Below are 12102 nucleotides of genomic sequence, written 5' to 3'. Positions count from 1 at the left end.
CAGGCGGATCACGAGGTCAGGTGATCCAGACCATCCTGGCTAACACGGGGAAACCCCGTCTCTACTAAAAAATACAAAAAAACTAGCCAGGCGTGGTGGCGGACGCCTGTAGTCCCAGCTACTCGGGAGGCTGAGGCAGGAGAACGGCGTGAACCCGGGAGGCGGAGCTTGCAGTGAGCCGAGATGGCGCCACTGCACTCCAGCCTGGGACACAGAGGGAGACTCCCTCTCAAAAAAAAAAAAAAAAAAAAAAAAAAAAAATGAGTTAACACCTTAGTAGATTATTCATAAACTTCAAACTTGGTGATCATTGATATTTTTATAACATTTGGTTTATACTCTGATGAAATATAAAAAGAAATGTTTAGGCACTTCACAAAGATATACAATACCATACTTAAGTGAAGAAATCAGAGAGAAAAGGAAGAGGAAAGCAAGATGCAGCCATGACTAAAGTTTTGCATGCTGTGAAGACCAACACACACTTACTAGAGCTAGGCGCCAAATTTAGCCCTGGAGTTTGTAGTCCCTCAACACAAGGTTAACAGATAAAATACAGGGCACCCAATTAAATTTAAATTCCAGATAAACAAGTAATTTATAGTATAAGTATGTCTTGTATTTTTGTTTGCCAAACTAAGCAGCCCTACCACAGATAAAAAAATGCAACTATTCTAATTACTAAATTACGTAAGCAACCTCAGCTAAAATTTAAAGGTTAACTCTTTAATTTCCTGAACCTCAGAAAGTCACTCAGATCATTTGAAGACTTAAGCCATAAAAATTGAAGTGCTTGTTATTATTTCTGCTATAAATATAACGGGCCTTATGGCCCTTTATTGTTTTATTTTAAGATTTGCATTTTTTTTCCTAATGCACTCGAGATTTTTTTTTTTTTTTTGGTGATAGGGCCTCGCCTGTCTCTCAGGCCGGAGTGCTGTGATGCTGGTACAACTACGGCTTACTGCAGCCTCAACCTCCTGGGCCCAAGTGATCCATTCACTTCAGCCCCTGGGATAGAAGGGACTACAGGCACGCGCCACCATGTCCGGCTAATTTTTTTTTTTTTTTTTTGAAGCGGAGCCTCACTCTGTCGCCCAGGCTGGAGTGAAATGGTGTAATCTTGGCTTACTGCAACCTCCCTCTCCCGCGTTCAAGTGATTCTCCTGCCTCAAGGTTTCACCATGTTGGCCAGGCGGGTCTCAAACTCCTGACCTCAAGTGATTCACCCGCCTCAGCCTCCCAAAGTGCTGGGGTTATAGGCATGAGCCACCACACCGAGCCTTAGCTAATTTTTTTATTTTTTATTTTTGTAGAAATGAGGTCTCACTATGTTGCCCAGGCTGGTCTCGAATTCCTGAGCTCAAATATTTTCTCCTGCCTCAGCCTCCCAAATTGTTTGGATTGCAGGCATGAGCCACCACACTTGGCTAAGCAAAACATTCTTAATAAAATATTTAGGCCGGGCGCGGTGGCTCAAGCCTGTAATCCCAGCACTTTGGGAGGCCGAGACAGGCGGATCACGAGGTCAGGAGATCGAGACCATCCTGGCTAACACGGTGAAACCCCGTCTCTATTAAGAAATACAAAAAACTAGCCGGGCGAGGTGGCGGGCGCCTGTAGTCCCAGCTACTCGGGAGGCTGAGGCCGGAGAATGGCGTGAACCCGGGAGGCAGAGCTTGCAGTGAGCTGAGATCCGGCCACTGCACTCCAGCCTGGGCGACAGAGCGAGACTCCGTCTCAAAAAAAAAAAATAAAATAAAATAAAATAAAATAAAATATTTAAAGTATTTTTGTGGCCTATTGCATATTCTGCTAAATATTCTGACTTTTTGATAGTGTGAATATAACCCTGTCCCAAGAGAATCCATCAACGTCATTAGAGGTACTGCCTGCACTAATAGACATCACATGTAGTATAGTCTCCTGAGTAATAATATAACAAACCACGTGAAGGGTATGAAGGGTAGCAGTGACTGTTTCTTTCCTCTGCGTTGCACCCTGTCCCTTTTATTCTACGTCCTGATGAATGGAATTACAAGGCCTTGGAATAGGTGGCTGGCCTTCTCAACAAGGTAATATCTTGTTGCCGTTTTGTCTCCATTCTGACAGTTGCCTAGCCTTAGGTAAAGACAAATTATTGGTGTTTGTAGATTCTCACTAGCATATATATTAGAGAGTTTGGTCCTCAGAGTTTTTTCACTGGTCTAATACTCTCCTCATTATATTCATTCTTGTTTACAGAACTGCTAACATTCTTATTCTTTTTTTAAACTGACCCCTTGGTTTTTCTGCCCTAGACACTGCCTATTCAGCAACTAATCTTCTTTTGAAAGCTTTTCCTGACTTTTTATATGCCTCATATATCTGGAGTTATAGTTTGGTATAGTTAATTTAGCTTATTTTGAATATAAATTTTTATTTTGATCATTTATTTTTTAAGTCATTTTTCCTAATTTGCTTGAATCACAAATGATTATTTTTACTAAACTTTAATGGTGTCTTCTGTACCTTCCTTTGTTCTCTTTATAAGTTTTTCTTTTTTTTTTTTTTTTTTGAGACGGAGTCTGGCTCTGTCGGCCGGGCTGGAGTGCAGTGGCCGGATCTCAGCTCACTGCAAGCTCCGCCTCCCGGGTTTACGCCATTCTCCTGCCTCAGCCTCCCGAGTAGCTGGGACTACAGGCGCCCGCCACCTTGCCCGGCTAGATTTTTGTATTTTTTAGTAGAGACGGGGTTTCACCGTGTTAGCCAGGATGGTCTTGATCTTCTGACCTCGTGATCCGCCCGTCTCGGCCTCCCAAAGTGCTAGGATTACAGGCTTGAGCCACCGCGCCCGGCCATAAGTTTTTCTTTTCCTCTGGTATCGTTTTAAACTTCAGTGCATTGTGGAATACAGCTTTGTCCCATAACCCTGAAGAAAAACATTGAGACAATAAATGTGATCACAGGATTTTTTTTTTCTTCTTACCTAACTTTGAACAGGTAATGGAGAGTGAAGAGTTCATGTTGCTTCCAGCCAATCAACTCATTGATATAATATCCAGTGATGAACTAAACGTTCGCAGTGAAGAACAAGTGTTCAATGCAGTGATGGCCTGGGTCAAATACAGTATTCAGGAAAGACGTCCTCAGTTACCCCAGGTAATGATAAAAATGCTTCTCTAAGAAACTACTGGCCAGGCACGGTGGCTTATGCCTGTAATCCCATCACTTTGGGAGGCCGAGGCGGGTGAATCACAAGGTCAAGAGATCAAGACCATCCTGGCCAACATGGTGAAACCCCGTCTCTACTAAAAATACAAAAATTAGCTGGGCGTGGTGGTGGGCGCCTGTAGTCCCAGCTACTTGGGAGCCTGAGGCAGGAGAATCGCTTGAAACCAGGAGGCGGGGATTGCAGTGAGCCGAGATTACACCCCACTGCACTCCAGCCTGGCGACAGAGCGAGACTCCGTCTCAAAAAAAAAAAAAAAAAAAGAAACCACTTAGTACTAGATGAGATAATATGTATTGTCATGCAAACATAAAACAGTTATCACTCTACATTTGTCTGTAAGAAAGTCCATCTGTTTCCAAATAATCAAGGAAATAAGTATTTAGAAGCATTTTGGTTGCTTATTAATGTGGGCTTTTTGCTCCTTTGCTTTCTCCATATTTCTGCTTTTCAATGATAGCACAATTCGAAACTTAAATTGTATAAAATGAACAAAAGAAAGCAAGGATGCTTCTTTTCCATAGCTTGAAAATCCTACCACAGTTTTCCTTCAATATAACTTGGAAATAGTACCACACTTTCAAGAGTAAAGAGATGATGCATCAGTCGTCACTGAGCGATCAGTAGTTCACTTTAGACCCATTCTCGTTATTGTGATTATAGTCTTTAGCAATTCAACAAGATATTCTTCTGGATTGTGAATTAATTTGAGTCCAGCTTATAATGTATTGCTGAACATTTTTAGTAGTTACGCCTTCCCGCCTTCCTTATTTATGGTATTCAGTGAGATCCCAAAACAATTGGAAGCACAGTAGGGTGCCATGGGTCATGTATTCTCTTAAATATCTTATAGATGAGAGCTCATGCCTTTAATAGTGTTTATTGGTTGGGTGCAGTGGTGCAAGCCCATTATCCCAGCACTTGGGAGGATAAGGCAGGCAGATTGCTTAAGCTCAGGTGTTTGAGACCAGCCTGGGTGGCATGGTGATTCCCCGTTTCTACAAAAAAAAAAAAATACAAAAATTCACTGGGCATGGTGGCATGTACCTGTAGTTGCAGCTACTCTGGAGGCTGAGGTAGGCAGATCACTTGAGCCCAGGAGGTTGAGGCTGCAGTGACCCATGATCACACCACTACACTCCAGCCTGGGCAACAAAGTAAGACCTATCTCAAAATTAATTAATTAAAATAATGGTGTTTATTTTCTCATAGGTGCTGCAGCATGTTCGTTTGCCTTTGCTTAGTCCCAAGTTCCTCGTGGGCACAGTAGGCTCTGATCCCCTCATCAAAAGTGATGAAGAATGCAGGTATGAGTGACCCTGGATGGGAAAAATCAACAACTAAGCATTCCTATTTCTTCCTAATTTCTTTATTTATATTGCTTCCTAAATGTTGTATTTTGTAGAGCTGAAATCAGGGCATTAATTTAACAAGACTTTCTTCTGAGCTAGGGTCAAGAGGAGGAAAAGGAAGAAGAGAGAACTAAACTTCCAGTGTTCCATTCCGTTAGTTTTTTATGTGTGGTGCTTATTGGTGTAGAAGTGGCAATAAAGAGGTAGATTTCCAAGATTCTGATGCAGGCTTGAATTTGAAGAGTCAATTCTCTGCTAATATTTTTTTTTTCCTTGAGATAATTGAAAATGTTGACTATGTCAGTGAACATTTTTTCCTTCCATCACATATGTCTGGTTGGGGAATAGAATCAGCCTTGCTTTCTAAATTGTGGACAGAGTTAAAGATCTGCCACCTTCTAAAATAGCTGTAGAAAGATTTTCACTAGAACTCGGTGAAGCAGTTTCCAGAATTTTTTTGACAAAAGAAACTCCAACTACTTTTACAAAGGGGGGGAAAAAAGGCAACCTGTTTTACTAGGCTGTCTCTAAAGTATATACAAAATGTAATAAATTACATTCCCAATTTGACAGATTTTAAGATTTAGGTTCAAATCTGAAATCTGCGATTTTTAACCATTTTTCCCAGCATGTCCCAAATATAAAAGTGAAAGAGAAAATCCATACTCAGAACTTTTTAAACTACACTGACCTTTGGACCTCCCTTGGTGATTAAAGACATTTAGAATGATCCCTGATTTTAGAATGGTGGTAGGACATGTAGATTCACTTGCATTTCTTCTATAAACTAAAGCCTGTTCTTTTAACAGGAGAGGCTGGAGGGGATTTTAGATGTTTCTATTTTATTTTATTATATCTTTTTTATATTAATCATTGTTTTTCCCTTTACCGTGGACTAGAGTTAAACTAGATATTTGTCTTTTATATTTAAAACACAGACAAATGGTAATTAATTCTCCCTAAATATTTGCAGTAGCAAAAAGGAAAACCATATACATTATACATGCTGAAATCTGAAGAAATAATACATAGATGCCCTCCTCCATTAAACGTAAATCAGATTGTACTGATTCTGATGCAGAAAGTAAAGGTACTTATGAAGTCACATTTAAAAGAAGACCCTTCCTGATATCCTAACTTCTTTGTGCTGCAGTTTCTTCCTCTATAAAGTGAGGATGATAATAGTGCCTATTCCATAAGGCTGTTTTGAAGATTAAATGAGTTTATATATATTAAGCACTTAAAACCATGACTAGCGTATAGCTGTAAGTCTTGTTGCTACCATTAATTTTGTGTTGGTTTGCTCAATATTATAACTCTATAGTATTATTTCTAGGAACCCTCAAATGACCTAACAAACTATTAGGAAGTCAAAGTCTTTTTTTTTTTTTTTTTTTTTGAGACGGAGTCTCACTCCGTTGCCAGGCTGGAGTGCAGTGGCACAATCTCGGCTCACTGCAACCTCCGCCTCCCAAGATCAAGCTATTCTCCTGCCTCAGCCTCCCAAGTAGCTGGGACTACAGGTGTGCGCTACCATGCCTGGCTACTTTTTGTATTTTACTTTTTGTATTTTAGACAGGGTTTCACCATATTGGCCAGGATGGTCTTGATCTCTTGACCTCGTGATCCACCCGCCCCTCAGCTTCCGAAAGTGTTGGGATTACAGGCATGAGCCATGGCAAAGTAATTACAAGTGTAATTACTAGATTCTTCTCTTAAAGTATCTTAACAAGACAGGAAATTTGTCTCAGTAGACTTGTTGAGAGTAAACCATTCATATGTTACCAGATAGTGAATTTGTGACAGTACAGTGTTTCTTTTTAGCAATCTGATTTTTGACCCCATTTTATTACTTTAACTAATTTAGCAAATAACTCTTGCCCTGGCTGATGTGCTACCTTGCTAATATCTTGCAGAATCTAATAAAATTTATTAAAAAGTAGTAACTCTGCAGTGTGGTAATCAAATTGTGATTTTTACTTTTCTATAAGTTATCGTTGGCTGTAAGCATGTTGAGCTTTAGGCTAAATTTGCAGTGAGATATGAGTCATGATGGAAATAACAATCAATTCACAACTCAGTTTGACTGGCATTATTGCTTTCATGTTTGTGCCAGTTTTAATATTGGCTGGCATTCATGATTTGGTTTGATTTATGCTTGCTTCCCTTTGCCAACCTATATATTCCTAAACTACATTGGGACTTAACTAACAATGTAATTTAGATATTTGGAATAAAGGGAGAATTTTTTCTACAGAGACTTGGTAGATGAGGCTAAAAACTACCTCCTGTTGCCGCAAGAACGACCACTAATGCAAGGACCAAGGACGAGACCACGGAAACCTATCCGATGTGGGGAAGTACTCTTTGCAGGTTTGGATGTTATACTGTTAGTAAATTGAGTATTTTCCCATGTGAGAAATTATCATTTGAATAATCCTTTGGACAATTGTGATATTTACTGTCATAAGAAACAAATAATAAGTCAGCATGTAGCTTGACTCTTAACCCATGATTCAACACTGATATACTCCAAAAGAGTGCTCTATTTTTTTTCTCATTCAACACCTTTAATATCTATTTTTATATAAATTGAAAAATGTTGGCTGGGCACAGTGGCTCATGCCTATAATCCCAGCATTTTGGGAGGCCAGGCGTTTGAGACCAGCCTGGGCAATATAGGGAGGCCCCATCTTTACAAAAAAATAAGAAAAACAATTAGCTGAATGTGATAGTACATGCCTGTAGTCCCAGCTACTTGGGAGGCTGAGACAGGAGGATGGCTTGAGCCTAGGAGGTCAAGGCTGCAGTGAGCTGTGATTGTACCACTGTACTCCAGCCTTGGGAACAGAACAAGATCCTGTCTCAAAAAATAAAAAATAAAAATGTCATGCAGTAGATGTTTTGTTGAAATGAGTCACATGCATGAATTTATATATCAATGTGCAGCTCATCTCATAATTACATGGAATTGTGAAAAACATATTAAACAACTATAATTTATTTCTCCTTTCTATGCATATCCATCTATAATTTCTCCATTCTATCCATATATACATATTATGTCGTAATCCTATTTGAATTGGTATCATTGCCCTCCTTTGTAAAATAGATGTAATACTAACTTATTTACAGAATTAATTAAAGATTATAACAATCCCAGGGGAATGAGTTAAAGTCATAACTTGCATTTTGGCTTACTGCTAGAGACATTTGGTGAGTCTAAGCATTAGGTCACAGTGAAGTTCATAGTGAGTGTTACATTCTATGCTTCAGGATAGGATTCTCTTGACCATTTCTGTTACTTCCCCAGTTGGTGGTTGGTGCAGTGGAGATGCCATTTCCAGTGTTGAACGATATGATCCACAGACCAATGAATGGAGAATGGTGGCTTCAATGAGCAAAAGGAGATGCGGAGTTGGGGTCAGTGTTCTTGATGATCTGTTATATGCAGTAGGAGGCCATGATGGATCCTCTTATCTCAACAGTGTTGAAAGGTGAGTAAGGTCAATCTGTAATTTTCTCTCTACTATTCATATAGTTTTATTTGAGATTTTAATTAGGAATCAAATGTGACTTAATGCTTTAGTATTGCATCTGTGGCACTAGTTGGCAACCTAAACAAGTTAGTATGATACACAAATTCTTTATGATTTGGTCTCCACCTATTTCTCTAGTCTGTCTCCCATGACATACTACCCCTCCCTAAGCATGCTACTGCAGACACATCAAATTGCCTGCAGTTCCTTGGACATGCTGTCTTCCTTCATACCTCTCTCCTTACATATGCATGCTGTTCTTTTTTCCCTGGGATACTTCTGCCATTTTAAGACTTACATTTCCTTTGGCTGGGCGCGGTGGCTCACGCTTGTAATCCCAGCTACTCAGGAGGTTGAGGCAGGAGAATGGCCAGAACCCGGGAGGCAGAGCTTGCAGTGAGCTGTGATCGTGCCACTGCATGCCAGCCTGGGCAAAAGAGCGAGACTCCTTCTCAAAAAAAAAAAAAAAAAAAGACTTAACATTTCCTTCAAGACACAAATGTTACTTATTACATACAACTTTCTGTGATACCATATAGATGAGTTAGTTACTACTTACTTGTTCCTTTGCCTTCCATAAGTATTTTGAACATGTTTGTACATATCCATCACATTGTACTGTACGTGTTGAAATGTATTTCACTATAATATCTATCGTAGTTAATGGGCACATTGGGAATCTATAGTAACTCATGTTTCCATAGCTTTTTGCTCTCAAGAAGTTGTGTTGATTAACAGTGACTCTTAATTTCCATAACACATCTATGAAACGCTGCAGTTTTAAGGGTATAGATTGTGCAGCTGGGAAAAAAAATCTTAAAAAGTAGAGGGATCAATCCCATAGAAGTAAAAAACTGCAACATGGAGAAACCTCATCTCTACAAAAAGTACAAAAAAATTACCAGTTGTAGTGGTGCATGCCTGTAGTCGCAGCCACTCAGGAGACTGAGGCATGGGGCCTGCTTGAGCTTGGGAAGTAAAGGTTGCCATGAGATGAGATTGCGCCATTGCACTCTAGTCTGGGTGACAAAGCAAGACTCTCTCAAAAATAAAATAAAATAAAACAACACACACACTTAAAAATAAATTGATGACATCACAGAAGGGAAAAATAAATTGATGGCATCGCAGAAGGGATCATGGCGGATGGGAGGCAGGACTAGATTGAAGCTCCGGCTTGACTGTAAATTTTAGCTCCAGATTGACTGCAAGAAAAAATCAGCAATATCAAGAGGACCCACAGACCCTCTGAAGAAAGCAGACTGTTCCTTCAGGACCCGGGAGAAACCCCACATACTGTGAGTGCCCCAACTGCAGAAGTGGGAAAGGGAGACCCTCCTCTTCCAAACACACACCCCCACTGGAGAAGCTGAAGGTCTGTTCACAGGAGAAATTTCCAACTTTACCTGGAGCTGAGTCAAGTTAGAGAGCCAAGCGAAACACAGGGGTAGAGGAAGCAGCAGAAAGGCCCTGGGAGTTCGCTGGGTCCAAATGGTGGCCAAGCAGGCCTAGCACCACTGGGATCCATCGGGAGGGTGGCCAGAGGAGCAGGGGATAAAACTCCCCAGGGAGAAGGAATTCTCTAGCTGACCTTTGTAACAATTTGAACAGGGAGAGAAGCCTCCTGGCCAGAACGCAAGGGAGGGTGCAAATCCTGCGTACAGACTTCACTGGCAGGGAGAGAACTAAAACCCTTTTCTCTTGCAGCTGGGAGGTAGATAGCCTCGGGCAAGTTTTCAAGCCTGTCGCCCGTGGCCGGGGAACAGACTCAGAGTTGTGAGGCAGGTATGGTGGGAGTGAGACCGGCCCTTCAGTTTGTGTGGGAGCTGAGTGAGGCCTGTGACTACTGGCTTTCCCCCACTTTCCTGACAACCTGCATGACTCAGCAGAGGCAGTCATAATCTTCCTAGCTACACAACTCAAGTGACCTGGGAATCTCTTCCCCCATCCCCAACAGCAGTCGCAGCAAGACCTGCCCAAATAGAGTCTGAGCTCAGACATGCCTAATCCCGCCCCCACCTGATGGTCCTTCCCTGTCCACCCTGGTAGTGGAAGACAAAGGGCATATAATCTTGGGAGTTCTAGGACCCCACCTACCACCAGTTCCTCTCCATATTACTACAGCTGATGCTTTCTGGAAAGCACCACCTCCTGGCAGGAGGCCAACCAACACAAAAATAAAGCATTAAACCACCAAAACTAAGGACCCTCACAGAGTCCACTGCACCCTCCACCAGAACAGGCACTGGTATCCAGAGCTGAGAGACCCATAGATGGTTCACACCACAGGACTCTGCAGACATCCCCTACTACCAGCCCAGAGCCGAGTAGACTCACTGGGTGGCTAGACCCAGAAGACAGACAACAATCACTGCAATTTGGGTCACAGGAAGCCACATCCATAGGAAAAGAGGGAGAATACTATATCAGGGGAACACTTCGTGGAACAGAAGAATCTGAACAACAGCCTTCATCCCTAGACCTTCCCTCTGACAGAGGCTACCCGAATGAGAAGGCACCAGAAAACCAACCCTGGTAACATGACAAAACAAGGCTCTTCAACACCCCCCAAAAAAATCATACTAATTCACCAGCAATGGATCCAAATCAAGAAGATTCCCTGATTTACCTGAAAAAGAATTTAGGAGGTCAGTTATTAAGCTAATCAGGGAGGGACCAGAGAAAGGTGAAGCCCAATGCAAGGAAATCCAAAAATGATACAAGAAGTGAAGGGAGAAACACTCAAGGAAATAGATAGCTTAATGAGAAAACAAAAAGTCAGGAAACTTGGGACACACTTTTAGAAATGCAAAATGCTCTAGAAAGTCTCAGTAATAGAATTGAACAAGTAGAAGAAAGAAATTCAGAGCTCAAAGACAGGGTCTTTGAATTAACCCAATCCTACAAAGACAAAGAAAAAAGAATAAGAAAATATGAACAAGCCTCCAAAAAGTCTGGAATTATGTTAAACAACCAAAATAAGAATAACCAGTATACCCAAGGAAGAAGAGAATTCTAAAAGCCTGGAAAACATACTCGGGGGAGTAATCAAGGAAAATTTCCCCAGCCTTGTGAGAGACCTAAACATCCAAATATAGGAAGCACAAAGAACACCTGTGAAATTCATCACAAAAAGATCTTTCCTTAGTCACGTTGTCATCAGGTTATCCAAACTCAAGATGAAGGAAAGAATCAAGAGCTGTGAGACAGAAACACTGGGTAACTTATGAAGGAAAACCTATCATTAACAGCAGATTTCTCAGCGGAAACCCTGCAAGCTAGAAGGGATTGGGGACCTATCTTCATCCTCCTCAAACAAAACAATTATCAGCCAAGAATTTTGTATCCAGTAAAACTAAGCCTTATATATGAAGGAAAGATAAGCCGTTTTCAGATAAACAAGTGCTGAGATAATTTGTCATTACCAAATCACCACTACAAGAACTTCTAAAAGGAGTTCTAAATCTTGAAACAAATCCTAGAAACACATCAAAACAGAACCTCTTTAAAACATAAATCACAAAGAACCTATAATGCAAAAATACAAGTTAAAAAGCAAAAACAAAAAACAAAACCAAAGTACACAGGCAACAAAGAGCACAATGAAAGTAATGGTACCTCACATTTAAATCCTAACATTGAATGTAAATGACCTAAATGCTCCACTTAAAAGGTACAGAACCGCAGAATGGATAAGAACTCACCAACCAACTATCTGCTGCCTTCAGGAGACTCACCTAACACCTAAGAACACACATAAACTTAAAGCAGTGGAAAAAGGCATTTCATTCAAATAGACACCAAAAGCGAGCAGGGGTAGCTGTTCTTATATCAGACAAAACAAACTTTAAAGCAACAGTGGTTAAAAGAGACAAAGAGGGACAGTATATAATGGTAAAAGGCCTTGTCCAACAGGAAAATATCATAGTCCTAAACATATATGCACCTAATGAGCTCCTAAACTTATAAAACAATTACTAATAGACCCAAGAAATGAGAT

At 40.8% G+C, this 12102-nt stretch overlaps 1 protein-coding gene across 6 annotated transcripts in view; it reads left to right on the top strand.

The window, feature by feature from the left end:
* The window catches only part of KLHL20 (kelch like family member 20), a 66911-nt gene that overhangs the window by 28550 nt on the left and 26259 nt on the right, over window positions 1-12102 (top strand). For all 6 annotated transcript variants that reach the window (XM_031658526.1, XM_031658525.1, XM_031658522.1 and 3 more), the window contains 4 exons: window positions 2983-3141; window positions 4424-4518; window positions 6821-6936; window positions 7877-8060. In XM_031658526.1, the coding sequence (XP_031514386.1) occupies window positions 2983-3141; window positions 4424-4518; window positions 6821-6936; window positions 7877-8060 (554 nt within the window). The remainder of the gene's footprint in view (window positions 1-2982; window positions 3142-4423; window positions 4519-6820; window positions 6937-7876; window positions 8061-12102) is intronic.

This window comes from Papio anubis, chromosome 1 (genome assembly GCF_008728515.1).
Source record: "Papio anubis isolate 15944 chromosome 1, Panubis1.0, whole genome shotgun sequence".
NCBI classification, from domain to species: domain Eukaryota; kingdom Metazoa; phylum Chordata; class Mammalia; order Primates; family Cercopithecidae; genus Papio; species Papio anubis.
Note: the sequence above shows the minus strand (reverse complement) of the source record. Positions and strands in the feature narration are given on the sequence as shown.